Genomic DNA, 22,973 nt, shown 5'->3' with positions numbered 1-22,973 from the left:
CAGGAGATCGTCCAAGTACGGGATAATTAAAACTCCCTTCTTGCGAAGGAGTATCATCATTTCGGCCATTACCTTGGTAAAGACCCTCGGTGCCGTGGATAACCCAAACGGCAGAGTCTGGAACTGATAGTGACAGTCCTGTACCACAAATCTGAGGTACTCCTGGTGCGGAGGGTAAATGGGGACATGCAGGTACGCATCCTTGATGTCCAGGGATACCATGTAATCCCCCTCCTCCAGGCTCGCAATAACCGCCCTGAGCGATTCCATCTTGAACTTGAACCTTTTGATATAAGTGTTCAAGGCTTTTAAATTTAAGATGGGTCTCACCGAACCGTCCGGTTTCGGTACCACAAACATTGTGGAGTAGTAACCCTTTCCTTGCTGAAGGAGGGGTACCTTGACAATCACTTTCTGTGAATACAGTTTTTGAATAGCCACCAACACTGCCTCCCTGGCAGAGGGAGTTGCCGGCAAGGCAGATTTTAGGAAACGGCGGGGGGGAGACGTCTCGAATTCCAGCCTGTACCCCTGAGATACTACTTGAAGGACCCAGGGATCCACTTGTGAGAGAGCCCACTGTGTGCTGAAAAACCTGAGACGTGCCCCCACCGTTCCCGATTCCGCCTGAGCAGCCCCAGCGTCATGCTGTGGACTTACCGGACGCAGGGGAGGACTTCTGCTCCTGGGAACTAGCTATGTGCTGCAGCTTTTTCCCCCTTCCTCTGCAGAAAGGATGAGCCTCTAGCCCGCTTATTTTTCTGGGGCCGAAAGGACTGTACCTGATAATACGGTGCTTTCTTTTGCTGTGGGGTAGCCTGTGGCAAAAAGGTCGATTTCCCAGCAGTAGCTGTGGAAACGAGGTCTGAAAGACCTTCCCCAAAAAGTTCCACCCCTTTATAGGGTAAAACTTCCATGTGCCGCTTGGAGTCGGCATCACCTGACCATTGCCTAGTCCATAACCCCCGTCTGGCGGCAATGGACATAGCGCTTATTTTTGATGCCAGCCGGCAAATATCCCTCTGTGCATCACGCATGTATAAGACCGCGTCTTTTATATGGTCAATCGCTAGCAAAATATTGTCCCTATCCATGGTATCAATGTTTTCCGACAGGGAGTCTGACCACGCAGCAGCAGCACTGCACATCCAAGCTGATGCAATAGCGGGTCTCAATATAATGCCAGTGTGTGTGTGTATATAGCTTTTAGGGTACTTTCCTGCTTTCTATCAGCAGGTTCTTTTAGGGCGGCCGTATCCGGAGACGGTAGTGCCACCTTCTTTGATAAGCGTGTCAGCGCTTTATCTACCCTAGGGGGTGTTTCCCAGCGTGACCTATCCTCTGGCGGGAAAGGGTACGCAGCCATTAACAGTTTAGAAATGATCAATTTCTTATCTGGGGAAGTCCACGCTTCCTCACACACCTCATTTAGTTCGTCAGATGCAGGAAAAACTACTGGTAGTTTTTTCTCACCAAACATAATACCCTTTTTTGTGGTACCTGGGGTATCAGAAATGTGTAATACATTTTTCATAGCCTCAATCATATAACGGGTGGATCTATTGGAGGGTACACTCGTCTCATCATCGTCGACACTGGAGTCGGTATCCGTGTCGACATCTGTATCTGTCATCTGAGGTAGCGGGCGTTTTACAGCCCCTGATGACATTTGAGACGCTTGGACATGCACAAGCTGAGTAGCCGGCTGTCCTATGTCGTCAAACCTTTTATGTAAGGAGCTGACACTGTCACGTAATTCCTTCCATAAGTCCATCCACACTGGTGTCGACCCCGCAGGGGGTGACATCACATTCACAGGCATTTGCTCCGCCTCCACATCATTATCCTCATCATACATGTCGACACAGCAGTACCGACACACAGCAGACACACAGGGAATGCTCTTACAGAGGACAGGAGCCCACAAAGCCCTTTGGGGAGACAGAGGGAGAGTATGCCAGCACACACCAGGGCGCTATATAACACAGGGATATCACTATACAGAGTGTTTTCCCCTATAGCTGCCTATAAAATATATATATATATATATATACTGCGCCTAAATTGTGCCCCCCCTCTCTTTTTTACCCTTTCTGTAGTGCAGGACTGCAGGGGAGAGCCAGGGAGCTTCCTTCCAGCGGAGCTGTGAGGGAATAATGGCGCCAGTGTGCTGAGGGAGTTGGCTCCGCCCCTTTTTCGGCGGGCTTTCTCCCGCTATTTTATCGTTTCTGGCAGGGGTTAATATACACCTATATAGCCTCTGGGGCTATATATGGTGTTAGTTTTGCCAGCCAAGGTGTTATTATTGCTGCTCAGGGCGCCCCCCCCCCAGCGCCCTGCACCCATCAGCGACCGCAGTGTGTGGTGTGCATGAGGAGCAATGGCGCACAGCTGCAGTGCTGTGCGCTACCTTGGAGAAGACAGAAGTCTTCAGCCGCCGATTTTCCGGACCACCTTCTTGTTTCTGGCTCTGTAAGGGGGACGGCGGCGCGGCTCCGGGAACGGACGACGAGGTCGGGTCCTGTGTTCGATCCCTCTGGAGCTAATGGTGTCCAGTAGCCTAAGAAGCCCAAGCTACCACCACTTAGGTAGGTTCGCTTCTTCTCCCCTTAGTCCCTCGTTGCAGTGAGCCTGTTGCCAGCAGGTCTCACTGAAAATAAAAAACCTAAACTATACTTTCTTCTAGGAGCTCAGGAGAGCCCCTAGTGTGCATCCAGCTCAGCCGGGCACAGAAATCTAACTGAGGCTTGGAGGAGGGTCATAGGGGGAGGAGCCAGTGCACACCAGATAGTCCTAAATCTTTCTATAGAGTGCCCAGTCAACTGCGGAGCCCATCTATTCCCCATGGTCCTTACGGAGTCCCCAGCATCCACTAGGACGTCAGAGAAAAATATTTCCCCAGTGTGTGGGAGAAAGTCTGAATAAAAGTTCTACCTTCTACAGACATACTTAGAAGTATTTTCAGCACAAAGTACATCCTTTATAGGTTGCAAAAGAAGAAATTACCAAGGTAATAAGTTCGGCGCTTGTGAGGTGTGGTGCTTCTCGTTGAGCAGCTGTAAAAGGAGGGGTAGTTAACCCCTGAGAGCAACAGAAAAAATATACAATATACAGCGCTTGGAAAAAACTGGATATGGATAAAAACAATTGAGTTTTATTTAGTAAATTATGTTGCAACAATTAATTAAAAATTCATAGATGTACATCAATTAAAAAATAGAAATAATATTATACGGTTATATAAACTTATTGGGCAAGCACAGCACAGCAAAATGGTTTGGTATATTACCATATGAGAAGTTGAGAGATCAATTGGTGCATATACTCCTAGGAACTTATGCCACAGTCCTGGGGGCAATTTGCAATGCAGGCAGATATAAGTCCACAAATTTCTTTAGGAACAGACCTTTTGCTTTGTTCCGAGCAGCAGCTCAGTCCTATTGGTAGCTTGGTCTCCTTTCGTTATAGTGGATATCTGTCAGTTCCCCATTTAAGCAGATAGATGGACTTCCGGGCTTGTTCCAGGTGTTTGGCAATTGGAGTCTGTATGCCCAACTTCTCCAGACCAACGCGTCTGGAGAAAGCTGTTGTTACAGTGAAACGCGTTGGTCTGGAGAAGTTGGGCATACAGACTCCAATTGCCAAACACCTGGAACAAGCCCGGAAGTCCATCTATCTGCTTAAATGGGGAACTGACAGATATCCACTATAACGAAAGGAGACCAAGCTACCAATAGGACTGAGCTGCTGCTCGGAACAAAGCAAAAGGTCTGTTCCTAAAGAAATTTGTGGACTTATATCTGCCTGCATTGCAAATTGCCCCCAGGACTGTGGCATAAGTTCCTAGGAGTATATGCACCAATTGATCTCTCAACTTCTCATATGGTAATATACCAAACCATTTTGCTGTGCTGTGCTTGCCCAATAAGTTTATATAACAGTATAATATTATTTCTATTTTTTAATTGATGTACATCTATGAATTTTTAATTAATTGTTGCAACATAATTTACTAAATAAAACTCAATTGTTTTTATCCATATCCAGTTTTTTCCAAGCGCTGTATATTGTATATTTTTTCTGATCCTTTATAGGTTATACACTTACCTGCACTTCCTTCTTATTCCCCAATGTTTCTAGCCGACTGAGAAATTCCTCAAACTGCAGCTTAGGAAAAAGCCTGTTTGCCCAATTCTCCATCTGCCTAATGAGAACCTTCAAGTCTTCAGCCTACCAGACATGAATAAAAGAAAAAAAAGAAATTATCCTTTAAAAATATGTCCTCTTATTAAAGAGAAGCATTGGTTTTACGTTTAACTAAGACACGTGATAGTAACAGCAGCTCACCTCATGCCCTTTGCCTTTGAATTTTGTGTTCTCAAACAGATGGCGTAAAGCAGGTAACCCACGCTGTGAAGTGAGCCTACATGGGACAATAAGCAGCGGGAGATTACTGGATGTAGTCTAACATTACTACTATAGCTACCAATTTATCTAGATTTTAGAGTTAACATTCAGCAAACACAAGGGAATACTTTATAATAAAAGGCTACCTTCGTCGCTGGATCCGTCACACAGGAAACTTTTTTAGCATAGCAGGGCTGCACAAGCGAGCACAGCCCTGCTATGCTAAAATACACTCCCCCATAGGCGGCGTCTAGTTGATCGCACGAGCAGCAAAAAAGATGCTACCTGCGATCAACTCGGAATGATCACCACTGACCAGAAACCCTAATTACATGCACAGTAGAAGTAGGGGATTAAAGTGAATCAGTGACCCCTAGTGGACAAATTTTTATAGAAACCAAAATAATAGGATTTTAATACCTACCGGTAAATCCTTTTCTCTTAGTCCGTAGAGGATGCTGGGGTCACATCAAGAACCATGGGGTATAGACTTGATCCGCAGGAGACATGGGCACTTTAAGACTTTCAAAGGGTGTGAACTGGCTCCTCCCTCTACGCCCCTCCTCCAGACTCCAGTTATAGGAACTGTGCCCAGGGAGACGGACATTTCGAGGAAAAGGATTTATTGTTAAACCAAGGTGAGATACATACCAGCTCACACCTCAAACACGCCGTACAACATGGCATTCAACATAACGCAAGTCAACGGCATGAACGTCGTCAGCAACAGGCTGACCAAAAATGTAACACAACATCTGTTGAAACGTAGCATAAAACTGCAGATACAGTACGCACTGGGACGGGCGCCCAGCATCCTCTACGGACTAAGAGAAAAGGATTTACCGGTAGGTATTAAAATCCTATTTTCTCATACGTCCTAGAGGATGCTGGGGTCACATCAAGAACCATGGGGTTATACCAAAGCTCTAGAACGGATAGGAGAGTGCGGATGACTCTGCAGCACCGAATGACCAAACATGAGGTCCTCATCAGCCAGGGTATCAAACTTGTAGAACTTCGCAAAGGTGTTTGAACCCGACCAAGTAGCCGCTTGGCAAAGTTGTAATGCCGAGATCCCCCGGGCAGCCGCCCAGGACGAGCCCACTTTTCTGGTAGAATGGGCCTTCACCGATTTCGTTAACGGCAATCCAGCCGTAGAATGAGCATGCTGAATCGTATGACAGATCCAGCGCGCAATAGTCTGCTTGGAAGCAGGAGCCCCAATCTTGTTGCAAGCATACAGAACAAACAGAGCCTCCGTTTTCCTAAACTGAGCCGTTCTGGCGACATAAATTTTCAAATCTCTGACTACATCGAGAAACTTCGATTCCAGCAAGGCGTCACTAGCCACTGGCACCACAATAGGTTGGTTCAAGTGGAACGACGAAACTACTTTCGGCAGAAATTGCTGACAAGTCCTCAACTCTGCTCTATCTTCATGGAAGATCAAATAAGGGCTCTTGTGAGACAAGGCCGCTAATTCAGACACCCGCCTTGCAGATGCCAAGGCCAACAGCATGACCACTTTCCAAGTGAGGAATTTCAACTCTACCTTCTGTAAAGGATCAAACCAATGAGATTGAAGGAATTGCAACACCACATTAAGATCCCACGGTGCCACTGGGGGCACAAAGGGAGGTTGGATGTGCAACACGCCTTTCACGAAAGTCTGAACTTCTGGAAGGAAGGGAGGCCAATTGTTTTTGGAAGAAAACCGATAAGGCTGAAATTTGTACTTTAATTGAGCCCAACTTTAGGCCCGCATCCACACCAGCTTGTAGAAAATGGAGAAAACGTCCTAACTGAAATAGGAGCCTTCCTGGATTCACACCAAGACACGTATTTTCTCCAAATACGGTGATAATGTTTAGACGTTACTCCTTTTCTGGCCTGAATAGGAGTGGGGATGACTTCCTTGGGAATACCCTTTCGGGCTAGGATCCGGCGTTCAACCGCCAAGCCGTCAAACGAAGTCACGGTAAGTCTTGGAACACGCACGGCCCCTGCTGTAACAGATCCTCCCTCAGAGGAAGAGGCCAGGGATCTATGAGTAATTCCTGAAGATCTTGATACCAAACCCTCCTTGGCCAGTCTAGAACAATGAGGATCGCTTGATCCTTTGTTCGCCTTATGATCTTTATCACTTTTGGAACGAGTGGAAGCGGAGGAAACACATACACCAACTGAAACACCCACGGTGTCACTAGGGCGTCCACTGCTATTGCTTGAGGGTCTCTCGACCTGGAACAATATCTCTGAAGTTTCTTGTTGAGACGAGACGCCATCATATCTATTTGAGGAATTCCCCAAAGACTTGTCACTTCTGCAAAGACCTCTTGATGAAGACCCCACTCTCCTGGATGGAGATCGTGTCTGCTGAGGAAGACTGCTTCCCAGTTGTCCACTCCTGGAATGAAGATCACTGACAGAGCGCTTGTATGCCTTTCCGCCCAGCGGAAAACCTTTGTGGCCTCTGCCATTGCCGTTCTGCTCTTTGTTCCGCCCTGGCGGTTTATGTACGCTACTGCTGTTATGTTGTCCGACTGAAGCAAGATGGCCCGATTGCGAAGAAGTTGTTCCGCTTGCAGAAGGCCGTTGTAAATGACCCTTAACTCCAGATTGTTTATGTGTAGACAAATTTCCTGGCTTGACCATCTTCCCTGGAAGCTTTCCCCCTGTGTGACTGCTCCCCAGCCTTGGAGACTCGCATCAGTGGTCAGTAGGATACAGTCCTGGATCCCGAACCTGCGTCCCTCTAGGACAGCGTTTTTCAACCGCTGTGCCGCGGCACACTAGTGTGCCGCCAGCGGTTGTCAAGTGTGACGTGGAGTCAGCGGAGTCAGAGCTGCCTTCAGTTTAATAGAATGGCCGGGCAGCGCTGGACTCTCCTAGGCGGCTCAGGCATGCCGCGGCCGTGACCTATGGAGACGTAGCAGCGTGCTCTGCAGCAGTCCTGGCCTGACAAGTGCACACACACAGGGATGACACAGGAGTCATGTGCTGCCTGAGATGACATGAAGAGCTGGCATTGTGTAACACACACAAGCGTCCGGCGCACCACGTGACCGGCTTCCTGCATTCCAGCCCGGCCAGGGATCCACACGTCTTCCAGTCAGCCCGGTCACCTTTGCAACGGCCGGGCTCTGTCACCGCCTGATGTTACATTAGTCGCACACAGTGTACAGGGGGGTGCCGGGGTTACTGTGTCATTTGCACCCTGGGAGTACCCTGCAATCCTGCACTACTGTGCCATGTCCCCTATATATATATCAGTAATAAAGGGGCATCAGTCATTCATGGTCCATAGGCTGCAATGAGTGACAGGTGCATTTGCAGACACTGCTGGCCTATATTAGTCCAGGTTTTTTAATATTAACAAATATTGCTTACATGTCTGGTTGCTGTAAGGTTGCAATGGATTTGCATGTAATGTTAGTATAATGCTGCAGAAGTAAAAAAGTACAGTACGTGAGAGGAATTTTGCCTTCCCTACCACAGAATATAAATAGTATGTTGGAAAAGACAGACTTCATAGCTGATACAAGTCAATTTTGTGGACGGATCTTGCGTATTCCAAATCTGTGAGTATGAAACGTCAAACGACAGGCAATTATGCAGGACTCGGCCACTTGCAGCGGAAGGGGTGCAAATCGATAGTAACAAGGGCGTGTTGACGCAATTGCGGGCAATGCAGAGTTATACGTAGGCAGAAATACTACTTGCAGCAAGGATCAGGCTGGTGCACCTGAGCACTGATAATGGTGGCAGATTAGAAAACAAGCTTACGGCTAGGGGCGGTGTGTTCAAATAGATGGGCTCTCCTAGGCGGTTCAGGCATGCAGCAGCCGTGACCTATGGAGACGCAGCAGCGTGACATCATGAGTCACACATGCTCTGTTGCCTTCCTGTGAGCCCGCCAGATCACCTGCATGCCCGTCCCCCCGCCAGCCAGCTTGCCCCCTCACACTGCTCAATGCACAGCAGCGCGAGTCTTACTGTACAACCCCAGCTGATGAGGGACAGGGACAACAATGTGTGTTATTTTTTTTCTATAGAGAGCAATGTGATTGTTTTTTTCTGTGGGGGCCAGTCAATATAATGGTTTTTATATGGGGGCCAATGTGCATGTTTTTTTTCCCATGGGGGACAATGGTGTGCCTTGGCAATTTTAAAAACTTTTCAGTGTGCCGCAAGTTGAAAAAGGTTGAAAATCACTGCTCTAGGAGGTGAGAGCTGTGCAGCCACCACAGGAGTGAGATTCTGGTCTTGGAAGACAAGATTATCCTTCGGTTCATGTGCAGATGGGACCCGGACCACTTGTCCAACAGGTCCCACTGAAACACTCTGGCGTGGAAACTGCCAAACTGAATGGCCTCGTAGGCCGCCACCATCTTCCCCAGCAACCGAGTGCATTGATGGATCGATACTCTTGCTGGTTTCAGAATTTGTTTGACCAGGTTCTGAATTTTCAGAGCCTTTTCCATTGGAAAAAAAAACTCTGCAATTCTGTGTCCAGAATCATTCCCAAAAACGACAGCCGTCTCGTCGGAACCAACTGTGATTTTGGCAAGTTTAGGAGCCAACCATGTTGCTGCAGAATTGTCAGGGAGAGCGTAATGTTCTGCAGTAATTGGTCCCTGGATCTCGCCTTTATCAGGAGATCGTCCAAGTACGGGATAATTGTGACTCCTTGTTTGCGCAGGAGAACCATCATTTCGGCCATTACTTTGTTGAAAACCCTCTGAGCCGTGGACAGACCAAACGGCAACGTCTGAAATTGGTAAGGACAATCCTGAACTGCAAACCTCAGGTAAGCCTGATGTGGAGGATAAATAGGAACATGTAAGTAGGCATCCTTTATGTCTACCGACACCATAAAATCCCCCTCCTCCAGACTGGAGATCACTGCCCGGAGAGATTCCATCTTGAATTTTCTCAGGTAGAAATTGAGGGATTTGAGGTTCAGGATTGGTCTGACTGAGCAGTCTGGCTTCGGGACCACTAACAGGCTCGAATAAGCGCCTTCTCCCTGTTGCGACGGGGGAACCCTGACAATGACTTGATTGTGACACAATTTTTGTATTGCGGTGCATACCACCTCCCTGTCCGGAATAGAAGCTGGCAAGGCCGATTTGAAAAATCGGCGAGGGGGGAACATCTTGAAACTCCAGTTTGTACCCCTGGGACACTATTTCTAAAACCCATGGGTCCAGTGCCGAACGAGCCCAGAACTGACTGAAGAGCCTGAGACGTGCCCCCACCGGTGCGGACTCCCGCAGAGGAGCCCCAGCGTCATGCGGTGGATTTGGCAGAAGCCGGGGAGGACTTCTGCTCCTGGGAACCGGCCACGGCCGGTGATCATTTACCTTTTCCCTTTCCTCTAGAAGCAAGGAAGGAAGACCCTCGGCCTTTTCTGTATTTATTTGGCCGAAAGGACTGCATCTGATAGTGGTGTGCTTTCTTTTGTGGTGCAGGCACATAAGGTAAAAATGATGACTTACCCGCGGTAGCCGTAGATACCAATTCAGCGAGGCCGTCACCAAACACACCACCTTTATACTGTAGAGACTCCATAGCTTTCTTAAAGTCAGCATCAGCATTCCATTGATGAATCCACAATGCTCTCCTAGCTGAGACTGCCATGGCATTGGCCCTTGATCCCAAGAGGCCAATATCCCTCGCAGCTAACTTTAGGTAGACTGCAGCGTCCCTGATATAACCTAGTGTCAAAAGAACGCTATCCCTATCCAGGGTATACATTTCCGATGACAAGTTATCTGCCCATTTTTCGATAGCACTACTCACCGACGCAGATGCAATGGCTGGTCTGAGTAGCATACCCGTGGTGACATAAATGGATTTCAATGTATTTTCCTGCCTACGAGCCGCAGGATCCTTTAGGGCTGCCGTGTCGGGGGACGGGAGAGCCACCTTTTTGGACAGCCGCGATAGAGCTTTGTCCACAATGGGGGGTGACTCCCATTTTTCCCTATCCCCAGGGGGAAACGGATACGCCACTGGAATCCTTTTGGGAATCGGAAACTTTTTGTCAGGATTTTCCCAAACCTTTTCACAAAGCGTGTTCAGTTCATGAGAGGGAGGAAACGTTACCTCAGGTTTCTTTCCTTTATACATACAGACCCTAGTATCAGGAACAGTAGGGTCCTCATGATATGTAATAAGTCTTTTATTGCCACAATCATGTACTGAATGCTCTTTGCCAGGTTTGGATCTAATCTGGCATCACTATAGTCGACACTTGAGTCAGTGTCCGTGTCTGTATCCGTGTCTGCCAGCTGGGCAAATTAACATTTTTGTGATCCCGAGGGGGTCTTGACTTGTAATAACACATCCTCTAGGGATTTCTTCCATGCCTGGTTCTGAGACTCAGATTTATCCAATCTCTTATTTATCAGAGCCACATTTGCATTCAAAGCACTCAAAACATTCACCCAATCGGGTTTCGGCAGTGCCTCCCACAGCAATTTGTGTCCCTAACAGTCTCCTTCTGGGAAGAGCACTCCGCCTCAGACATGCCGACACACGTGCACCCAACACACTGAGCCTATAGGGGACAGACCCACAGTAAAGCCTGTCAGAGGGACACCGAGGGAGTTATTGCCAGCTCACACCCCAGCGCTCAATCCCGGTCTGAAACACCACAGAAAATGCCCCAGACCTGCAACGCTTTTATAATTAACATATAATGCACCAAAATAACTATGCGCCCCCCCCCCCCTGGTTGTGTGCTGTGAGGGCTAAGCTCCACCCCCATAATGGCGCGCTTCAGACCCGCTCTTTTCAAATACATTTTTATACTGGCGGGGGTCCAGACAGTGCCCTGGCACTATGTCCGCTCTTGCCAGTTACTTATAGAGGTCATATATGCTGCCCAGGGCGCCCCCCCCCCCCCCCTGTAGTGCCGCTGTGTGTGGGAGCATGGCACGCAGCGTGCGAGCGCTGCGATACCTCAGAAGCCATCACTGAAGTCTTCTTTTCTTCTACTCACCTGTCTTCTGGCTCTGCAAGGGGGGTGACGGCGGCTCTGGGAACTAGCATCTAGGCGTACCTAGCGATTATACCCTCAGGAGCTAATGGTGTCCTGTAGCCAAAGAAGCAGAGCCTTTAAACTCACAGAAGTAGGTCTGACTTCTCTCCCCTAAGTCCCACGAAGCAGGGAGACTGTTGCCAGCAGTCTCCCTGAAAATAAAAAACCTAACATAAAAGTATTTTTCAGAGAAACTCAGTAGAGCTCCTCAGAGTGCATCCAGTCTCACTGGGCACAGATTCTAAACTGGAGTCTGGAGGAGGGGCATAGAGGGAGGAGCCAGTTCACACCTTTTCAAAAGTCTTAAAGTGCCCATGTCTCCTGTGGATCCCGTCTATACCCCATGGTTCTTGATGTGACCCCAGCATCCTCTAGGACGTATGAGAAATTATATTATAATAAAATAACTTGAATACAATGTCTTGGATACGACTGATCTTGCTTATATTTTATTATACTTATTTTTAGAAGTTCACTAGTGTTTCTTTAGTCCCTTTACATTCATATGTAGGTTATACAAACAGCACAGCTGTCAAGTGTAGAACTTCCTGACAGCACCAGTACTGAGAAAACCTTAGTTTGGCCCACAAAAAAATTCACGGGCACTTTTGTTCCCATTCTTAACTTCCAGGAACAAGTTACAAGCCAGGAAGGAGCAGCTTTCTAATTGCCTGAGAGGAGAGAGAGCTTAAGCATAGTCAAATTCAAAGTACACGTAGGTGTTGTCACATGAGGCCATGCTATAGCCATGAGACTGACTGCTGGACAGTGAAAACAGAAAATAACATATGGGATCCAATTACACATCACAAATGGAAAATAAGAATTTACTTACCGATAATTCTATTTCTCGGAGTCTGTAGTGGATGCTGGGGTTCCTGAAAGGACCATGGGGAATAGCGGCTCCGCAGGAGACAGGGCACAAAAAGTAAAGCTTTAGGATCAGGTGGTGTGCACTGGCTCCTCCCCCTATGACCCTCCTCCAAGCCTCAGTTAGATTTTTGTGCCCGGCCGAGAAGGGTGCAATCTAGGTTAAACATATGGTTTAGGAACAGGCACTAACCAGGTATAAAATGAACCCTTAATGTGGTGGGCCTGTCACACACAGGGATGGCAGCCATCCTGACATCAGCCCATTAACACAAAGGGGTAGGGGAGTTCTTTATTTTTTCTAACCAAGATTTGGTGAAAAGATTTTGTATTTCTCTCGGATTTAGTACACAGGACAAAGATGACCATCTGAAACGAAATTAACAAATTGCGGAGCTTGGAGTGGTGGATGTTTGGCGGGTTTGCCATCCTCGCCTGGCTTGGTACACCTGCTTCACAGACTCATCACTTTTTCTAGGGTTAATCTTGCTTTGATACCCAAGAGGCTGTTTCCGCTGGTTGTAGGAGGTGGCGTATTTGGTCTTGTGGTGTATCTGATCATGCCCCCCTGACACGGTCTCTTGATATTGTTGCTCCACGGGGTCACTTTTTGGAAGTTTAATCCTTTCTGGCTCACGTTAATGGGTGTGGGCTCGAAATTAGAGGACCAATGGTGTGATTTCTTTTCTGAGAATACCGACTGTCTCTCTTGATATTTTACGGGATGCCTTTAAGGCAGTCTTGCAGGGCTCCGATTGGGAGGGTGATAAATACACTGCTCAAAAAAAATAAGATTTTACTTACCGGTAAATCTATTTCTCGTAGTCCGTAGTGGATGCTGGGGACTCCGTAAGGACCATGGGGGATAGACGGGCTCCGCAGGAGACATGGGCACTTTAAGAAAGAATTTAGGTTCTGGTGTGCACTGGCTCCTCCCTCTATGCCCCTCCTCCAGACCTCAGTTAGAGAAACTGTGCCCAGAAGAGCTGACAGTACAAGGAAAAGGATTTTGGTAACCCAGGACTAGATTCATACCAGCCACACCAATCACACCGTATAACATGCGATAACAACCAGTTAACAGTATGACAAATAACAGAGCATCAGATAACCCTGATGCAACCATAACTTAACCCTTATTGAAGCAATAACTATATACAAGTATTGCAGAAGAAGTCCGCACTTGGGACGGGCGCCCAGCATCCACTACGGACTACGAGAAATAGATTTACTGGTAAGTAAAATCTTATTTTCTCTAACATCCTAGTGGATGCTGGGGACTCCCTAAGGACCATGGGGATTATACCAAAGCTCCCAAACGGGCGGGAGAGTGCGGATGACTCTATAGCACCGATTGAGCAAACACAAGGTCCTCCTCAGCCAGGGTATCAAACTTGTAGAACTTTGCAAAAGTGTTTGAACCTGACCAAGTAGCCGCTCGGCAAAGCTGTAATGCCAAGACCCCTCGGGCAGCCACCCAAGAAGAGCCCACCTTCCTAGTGGAATGGGCCTTAACTGATTTTGGCAGCGGCAATCCAGCCGCAGAATGAGCCTGCTGAATCGTGTTACAGATCCAGCGAGCAATAGTTTGCTTTGAAGCAGAAGCACCAAGCTTGTTGGAAGCATACAGGATAAACAAAGACTCTGTTTTCCTGACCCTAGCTGTTCTGGCTACATAAACCTTCAAAGCCCTGACCACATCAAGTAACTCTGAATCCTCCAAGTCAGTAGTAGCCACAGGCACCACAATAGGTTGGTTTATATGAAAGGATGAAACCACTTTCGGCAGAAATTGTGGACGGGTCTGCAATTCTGCTCTATCCGCATGGAAAACCAGATAGGGGCTTTTATGTGACAAAGCCACCCAACTCTGACACACGCCTAGCCGAAGCCAAGGCTAATAGCATGACCACCTTCCACGTGAGATATTTCAACTCCACCGTTTTGAGTGGTTCAAACCAGTGGGATTTCAGGAAACTCAACACCACGTTAAGATCCCAAGGTGCCACTGGAGGCACAAAAAGGGGGCTGAATATGCAGCACTCCCTTTACAAACGTTTGAACTTCAGGTAGAGAAGCCAACGCCTTTTGAAAGAAAATGGATAGGGCCGAAATCTGGACCTTAATGGAACCCAATTTTAGGCCCAAATTCACTCCGGACTGTAGGAAGTGAAGGAAACGGCCCAGCTGGAATTCCTCCGTAGGAGCATTCCTGGCCTCACAACAAGCAACATATTTTCGCCATATACGGTGATAATGTTGAGCTGTCACGTCCTTCCTAGCCTTTATCAGCGTAGGAATGACCTCATCCAGAATGCCTTTCTCTGCTAGGATCCTGCGTTCAACCGCCATGCCGTCATAAGTAAGTCTTGGAACAGACAGGGCCCCTGTTGCAACAAGTCCTGTCTTAGAGGAAGAGGCCACGGGTCCTCTGTGAGCATTTCTTGCAGATCTGGATACCAAGTCCTTCGTGGCCAATCTGGAACAATGAGTATTGTTCTCACTCCTCTTTTTCTTATTATCCTCAGCACCTTGGGTATGAGAGGAAGAGGAGGAAATGCATAGACCGACTGGAACACCCACGGTGTCACCAGGGCGTCTACAGCTATCACCTGAGGGTCTCTTGACCTAGCGCAATAGCTCTGTAGCTTTTGTTGAGGCGGGATGCCATCATGTCCACCTGTGGCAGTTCCCACCGACTTGTAATCTATGCGAAGACTTCCTGATGAAGTCCCCACTTTCCCGGGTGGAGGTAGTGTCTGCTGAGGAAGTCTGCTTCCCAGTTGACCACTCCCGGGATGAACACTGCTGACAGTGCGCTTACGTGATTCTCCGCCCAGCGAATAATTCTGGTGGCTTCCGCCATCGCCACTCTGCTCCTTGTGCCGCCTTGGCGGTTTACATGAGCCACTGCGGTGATGTTGTCTGACTGAATCAGAACTGGTTGGTCGCGAAGTAGGGTCTCCGCTTGACGTAGGGCGTTGTATATGGCCCTTAGTTCCAGGATGTTGATGTGAAGGCAAGTCTCTTGACTTGACCACAGACCTTGGAAATTCCTTCCCTGTGTGACTGCACCCCAACCTCGGAGGCTTGCGTCCGTGGTCACCAGGACCTAGTCCTGAATGCCGAATCTGCGGCCCTCGAGAAGGTGAGCGCTCTGCAGCCACCACAGGAGTGACACCCTGGCCCTGGGGGATAGGGTGATTAACCGATGCATCTGAAGATGTGATCCGGACCACTTGTCCAGTAAGTCCCATTGAAAAGTCCTCGCATGGAACCTGCCGAAGGGAATGGCCTCGTATGACGCCACCATCTTTCCCAGGACACGAGTGCAGTGATGCACTGACACCTGTTTTGGTTTTAATAGGTTCCTGACCAGTGTCATGAGTTCCTGAGATTTCTCCATCGGGAGATTAACCCTTTTCTGGTCTGCGTCTAGCATAATGCCCAGGAAAGGCAGACGAGTCGTAGGAACCAACTGCGACTTTGGAATATTTAGAATCCAGCCGTGTTGCCGTAACACTTCCAGAGAAAGTGCTACGCTGATCAGCAACTGCTCTCTTGATCTCGCTTTTATGAGGAGATCGTCCAAGTATGGGATAATTGTGACTCCTTGCTTCCGCAGGAGTACCATCATTTCCGCCATTACCTTGGTAAATATTCTCGGTGCCGTGGAGAGACCAAACGGCAACGTCTGAAATTGGTAATGACAATCCTGTACCACAAATCTGAGGTACGCCTGATGAGGTGGATAAATGGAGACATGAAGGTATGCATCCTTTATGTCCAGAGACACCATAAAATCCCCCCCTTCCAGGCTTGCGATGACCGCTCTCAGCGATTCCATCTTGAACTTGAACCTTTTCAGGTATATGTTCAGGGATTTTAAATTCAATATAGGTCTGACCGAACCGTCCGGTTTCGGGACTACAAACATGGTCGAATAATAACCCCTTCCTTGTTGAAGGAGGGGAACCTCGTCCACCACCTGTTGAAGATACAATTTGTGAATTGCAGTTAACACTATTTCCCTCTCGTGGGGGGAAGCTGGCAGGGCCAATTTGAGGTATCGGTGAGGGGGCATCTCCTCGAATTCCAGCTTGTATCCCTGAGACACAATATCTATTGCCCAGGGATCCAACTGGGAGTGAACCCACTTGTGGCTGAAATTTCGAAGACGTGCCCCCACCTGGCCTAGCTCCGCCTGTGGAGCCCCAGTGTCATGCGGTGGATTTTGTAAAGGCCGGGAAGGACTTCTGTTCCTGGGAACTAGCTGTGTTGTGCAGCTTCTTTCCTCTGCCCCTGCCTCTGGCAAGAAAAGGACGCACCTCGGACTTTGTTTTTCTGTGATCGAAAGGACTGCATTTGATAATACGGTGCTCTCTTAGGCTGTGAGGAAACATATGGCAAAAAAAATTTAACTTTCCAGCAGTAGCTGTGGAGGCCAAGTCTGAGAGACCCTCCCCAAACAATTCCTCACCCTTGTAAGGTAAAACCTCCATATGCCTTTTTGAGTCAGCATCACCTGTCCACTGCCGAGTCCACAGGACCCTTCTAGCAGAAATTGACATAGCATTTATTCTAGAACCCAGTAGACTCTTTAATATGCCCCAAGGTCAACAATATAGTATCCTTGTCTAAAGTATCAATTTCCTCAGACACGGCAGCCGTCCATGCTGCTACAGCACTACACACCCAGGCCGACGCGATCGCCTGCCTCAGTAAGGTACCCGAATGTGAATAAATGGACTTCAGGGTACCCTCCTGTTTGCGATCCGCAGCATCTTTGAGGGTAGCCGTAATCCTGTGACGGCAGGGCTACCTTCTTGGATAAGCGTGTTAAAGCTTTGTCCACCTTAGTGGAGGATTCCCAGCGTAACCTGTCCGTTGGCGGGAAAGAATACGCCATAAGAATCCTTTTGGAAATCTGCAGTTTTTTATCTGGAGATTCCCAAGCCTTTTCACATAACTCATTTAGCTCGTGTGAGGGGGGAAAGGTTACCTCTGGCTTCTTTTCCCCATACATATGTACCCTCTTGTCAGGGACTGGGATTTCCTCTGTGATGTGCAACACATCCTTAATTGCTATAATCATATAACGGATGGATTTAGCCAATTTTGGCTGTAACTTTGCATCATCGTAATCGACACTGGAGTCAGAATCCATGTCTGTATCTGTGTCAACAATTTGGGATAGTGGGCGCTTCTGAGACCCTGACGGCCTCTGCGACATAGGATCAGGCACGGGTTGGGACCCTGACTGTCCTGAGGCTTCAGCTTTTTCTAACCTTTTATGCAAGGAATTAACATTCTCATTTAAAAACCTTCCACATATCCATCCAATCAGGTGTCGGCGGAGACACCACATTCATTTGTTCCCGCTCTGCTTCCACATAGACTTCCTCATCAGATATGTCGACACAAGCGTACCGACACACCACACACACAGGGGATGCCCTTTTTGAAGACAGTAACCTCAGTGAAGAACGGAGTCTTCTGCCGCCTGTGAAGTCTTCTTTGCTTCTCATACTCACCCGGCTTCTGTCTTCCGGCTCTGCGAGGCGCGGCGGCGCGGCTCTGGGATCGGATGGCGAGGGTGAGATCCTGCGTACGATCCCTCTGGAGCTAATGGTGTCCAGTAGCCTAAGAAGCAGGACCTAGCTTCAGAGAGTAGGGCTGCTTCTCTCCCCTCAGTCCCACGATGCAGGGAGCCTGTTGCCAGCAGAGCTCCCTGAAAATAAAAAACCTAACTAAATACTTTCTCTCAGCAAACTCAGGAGAGCTCACTGAAAAGCACCCAGCTCGTCTGGGCACAGTATCAAACCGAGGTCTGGAGGAGGGGCATAGAGGGAGGAGCCAGTGCACACCAGAAACTAAATTCTTTCTTAAAGTGCCCATGTCTCCTGCGGAGCCCGTCTATCCCATATGGTCCTTACGGAGTCCCCAGCATCCACTAGGACGTTAGAGAAATAAAGGGAACACTTAAACACCACAATGTTACTCCAAGTCAATCACACTTCTGTGAAATCAAACTGTCCACTTAAGAAGCAACACTGATTGACAATCAATTTCACATGCTGTTGTACAAATGGAATAGACAACAGGTGGAAATTATAGGCAATTAGTAAGACACCCCCAATAAAGGAGTTGTTCTGCAGGTGGTGACCACAGACCACTTCTCAGCTCGTATGCTTTCTGGCTGATGGTTTGGTCACTTTTGAAAGCTGGCGGTGCTTTTACTCTAGTGGTAGCATGAGACGGAGTTTACAACCCACACAAGTGGCTCAGGTAGTGCAGCTCATCCAGGATGGCACATCAATGAGAGCTGTGGCAAGAAGGTTTGCCGTGTCTGTCAGCGTAGTGTCCAGAGCATGGAGGCGCTACCAGGAGACAGGCCAGTACATCAGGAGACGTGGAGGAGGCCGTAGGAGGGCAACAACCCAGCAGCAGGACCACTACCTCTGCCTTTGTGCAAGGAGGAACAGGAGGAGCACTGCCAGAGCCCTGCAAAATGACCTCCAGCAAGCCATAAATGTGCATGTGTCTACTCAAACGATCAGAAACAGACTCCATGAGAATGGTATGAGGGCCCGACGTCCACAGGTTGGGGTTGTGCTTACAGCCCAACACCGTGCAGGACGTTTGGCATTTGCCAGAGAACACCAAGATTGGCAAATTCGCCACTGGCACCCTGTGCTCTTCACAGATGAAAGCAGGTTCTCACTGAGCACGTGACAGAGTCTGGAGACGCCAAGGAGAACGTTCTGTTGCCTGCAACATCCTCCAGCATGACCGGTTTGGCAGTGGGTCAGTAATGGTGTGGGGTGGCATTTCTTTGGGGGGCCGCACAGCCCTCCATGTGCTCCCCAGAGGTAGCCTGACTGCCATTAGGTACCGAGATGAGATCCTCAGACCCCTTGTGAGACCATATGCTGGTGCGGTTGGCCCTGGGTTCCTCCTAATGCAAGACAATGCTAGACCTCATGTGGCTGGAGTGTGTCAGCAGTTCCTGCAAGATGAAGGCATTGATGCTATGGACTGGCCCGCCCATTCCCCAGACCTGAATCCAATTGAGCACATCTGGGACATCATGTCTCGCTCCATCCACCAACGCCACGTTGCACCACAGACTGTCCAGGAGTTGGCGGATGCTTTAGTCCAGGTCTGGGAGGAGACCCCTCAGGAGACCATCCGCCACCTCATCAGGAGCATCCCTAGAAGTTGTAGGTAGGTCATACAGGCACGTGGAGGCAACACACTACTGAGCCTCATTTTGACTTGTTTTAAGGACGTTACATCAAAGTTGGATCAGCCTGTAGTGTGTTTTTCCACTTTAATTTTGAGTGCGATTCCAAATCCAGACCTCCATGGGTTAATAAATTTGATTTCCATTGATATTTTTTGTGTGATTTTGTTGTCAGCACATTCAACTATGTGAAGAACAAAGTATTTAATAAGAATATTTCATTCATTCAGATCTAGGATGTTATTTTAGTGTTCCCTTTATTTTTTTGAGCAGTGTATAAAAAACACACACACACACACACACACACACACACACACACACACACACACACACACACACACACACACACCTTTCACAGTTAAAAAGAATTAGACTTATAAAACCATTGTAAAATGCTTCAGCAACAATACCTGATGGATGGCTCTACTACTACTCGGGTCTCTAATTTGTAGGCGGCTAAATAATCATTGGTTTTCTCCTTGACAATTCTCTATGTCTATAATTTGTTCAACACACAGTATGTGGAATCCAATAGATCTGGTACTTTTTTTCTTGTTTGGCTAAAGACAGGGCTACTACAGTCCTAGCAGAAATTCAGGATCATGTTAGTAATTTACACACGTGTAGGCCTGCTACTGCAAGTGTTTTATGATCATTTTGCAGCTCTTTACTCCTCACAGGATCATTATACCTCTCTACACCATTTGTATTGTAATGGGGTTATCAAAACTTCTGATATTAAAGCTGAATTAGGAGTCCTAAACTCTATGTTTTTCTATTACTTACAGCTTTGTCATGCCCTATCCTGTAATTTTCTTCAACAGATTCCATTTTATATACTGCCTAGGGTTTATCTAGCCCCCTTGTAGATTTGAGTCTTGGGCCTCTGATAGGTGTCCTAAGTACTCTACCCCACACTGCTCATTTTTGGCACCTCCTCTGGGGGATTTGGTATGATATACCGATGGACAGGGTGCCAGCAGTCAGAATACCAACAGCGGAACCCCATCATTCAGAAACCCAACAGCCCCACGAAAAGTTCACTAACCCTCCCCTGGCCCCTACCCTAACGGTTCCTAACCCTAGTCCTCCCCAGTGGTGCCTAACCCCAACACTCCTTTCCCCACTGCCTAACCCCTCCTTCTAAGTGCCTAACCACCCTCCACCTGGTACCTAACCATCCCCTTCCATGCACCCTAACCTCCCTTCTAATACATAAACCCAACCTCCAACCCCCCATGCTAGGACGTGGGCGCATCCCAGTAAAAGAACGTTCGGGATTCCAGGCATCTATTTTTTTGGACGCTGGGAGCCCGAGCACCATCGGGATTTTTATGCGGGCATTATGCTGCCGTACGGGATTCCGTCGTCTGTGTTTCGATCTAGTCCAGCGGCATTTTGTATATCCCCCTCTGGGAATGCTCTGTTGTCCAAGTATTTTGGGTTCAGGTCACTAACTGTACTTTTAGAACAGGGGTATCATTCCTGTTTTATCTCCTAAAAATCTGTATTTTTGGTTTGCGTCTCTGACAGGTATACTAATGCTTTGACCCTGTCCAAGGTCTATATTGCCTGCACTTGGATGGCCACTAGAGGCCCTACATTTGCTTAGTGATGTCAGCTGATGAATGAAGCGGTGGGACGTGAAAGATTTATTTATACCAAGTGTAATTGCATACATAAATATGAACATACAAGATTTTTATACTGTTTCTATTTATTATACAGCTAGGGATAGAGGGGATCCCCACACTGATGGGTTGGCATCTGGAGAGACAGTCAACATGATGCTTCATGATGGATGTGGTTTCTCAAGATATTTATTGTATTTCTTATTATCTAGACATTGATCTTGCTTATACTTATGCATTTCCTGTTTTTCTTTTCGACACGGCATTGACTACACTCAGTGTTTTATTTATTTTGTGGGTTGGGAGGGATTTACATTCCTAGTTTCTGTATTTTCTATGTAAAATTTCCACACCAAAAAAAAAGATACAAATTGCGATCATGGCAACATAATTTCCTCATACTCGTGTCACATAGTAAACATGCAAATAATAAAGTATTTTGTATTCTATCATCCCCACTCTATTTTGTGCAGGTGTGGTATAGTAGATCTACAATGTTGACATGCATTAGGTTGACACAAAGGTTGACATAAAAAGATTGCAACATTTTTATTTTTGGTGTTTTCACCGTTACAGCACAGGGAACCACAATTATTGTACTGTGTCCTGCGAGCGAGATGCCTCACTCCGCCACCACTGCGTTCGGCACAGGTTACTATTCCCAATCGTAGTCCAAGTGGACAGTAAAGTATGAAAAAGGAGTAAAAAAAAAAAAAAATGCAACAACCAAAGAAAAATAAGATTTTAAACCTACCGGTAAATATTTTTCTCCTAGTCCGTAGAGGATGCTGGGGACTCCGTAATGACCATGGGGAATAGACGGGCACCGCAGGAGACATGGGCACTAAAAAATAGGATTTTGGTACTTACCAGGTAAATCCTTTTCTTTGAATCCATAGGGGGCACTGGAGTACTCTTGGGATATGGACGGCTTCCAAAAGGAATAGGGCACTGAATATTCAAATTCAGTAACACTCCTCCCCTCCATACTTACCGAGTACCTCAGTGTTTTTTACCGAGCCGAATAGGAGCGATAGAGAGGTTGACAATGGAGAATTACCTATAACATAACAGACAACTATAAAGTTGACACATAACGTAACTGACAACGAAACAGTTGACACCATAACCGATAGAACTTGAAAATTTGAACCAGTCGGTGAAAATGTGTTACCATAAGATCCCCTGAGCTTACTACAAACCAGGTAAAACTGCTCTGGGTGGGCGTCCAGTGCCCCCTATGGATTCAAAGAAAAGGATTTACCTGGTAAGTACCAAAATCCTATTTTCTTTTTCATCCACTAGGGGTCACTGGAGTACTCTTGGGACGTACCAAAGCTTCCCCCGTGGGCGGGAGAGCTGTTTGACACCTGTAACACTAGGCGGCCAAAGCTAGATGCTGATGCCGCAAAACGTATCAAACTTGTAAAAGCGCACAAACGTGTGCACTGAAGACCATGTAGCCGCACGGCAAAGCTGCGTCGTAGAAGCTCCACGACCAGCTGCCCATGAAGTTCCCACAGAACGTGTGGAATGAGCTGCTACTGATGTATGCGGCTGTAACCTAGCATTAAGGTAAGCCTGACGTATAGTCAGTTTTATCCATCTGGATAAGGTCTGCTTAGAAACTGGCCAACCCATCTTGGCAGCATCATAGAAAACAAACAACGTATCCGTCTTACGAACTGTAGACATTCGGGATACAGAAACGCGTAATGCGCGTACCACATCCAGAGTTCCAGAATGTGCTGTCAACACAGGAACTACTATT

At 47.6% G+C, this 22,973-nt stretch overlaps 1 protein-coding gene across 2 annotated transcripts in view; it reads right to left on the bottom strand.

The window, feature by feature from the left end:
- The window catches only part of TIPIN (TIMELESS interacting protein), a 144,852-nt gene that overhangs the window by 55,147 nt on the left and 66,732 nt on the right, over positions 1–22,973 (bottom strand). For both annotated transcript variants that reach the window (XM_063925573.1, XM_063925575.1), the window contains exons 4-5: positions 4,348–4,423; positions 4,108–4,230 (exon numbers count right to left, since the gene is read on the bottom strand). In XM_063925573.1, the coding sequence (XP_063781643.1) occupies positions 4,108–4,230; positions 4,348–4,423 (199 nt within the window). The remainder of the gene's footprint in view (positions 1–4,107; positions 4,231–4,347; positions 4,424–22,973) is intronic.

This window comes from Pseudophryne corroboree, chromosome 6 (assembly GCF_028390025.1).
Source record: "Pseudophryne corroboree isolate aPseCor3 chromosome 6, aPseCor3.hap2, whole genome shotgun sequence".
NCBI classification, from domain to species: Eukaryota; Metazoa; Chordata; class Amphibia; order Anura; family Myobatrachidae; genus Pseudophryne; species Pseudophryne corroboree.
Note: the sequence above shows the minus strand (reverse complement) of the source record. Positions and strands in the feature narration are given on the sequence as shown.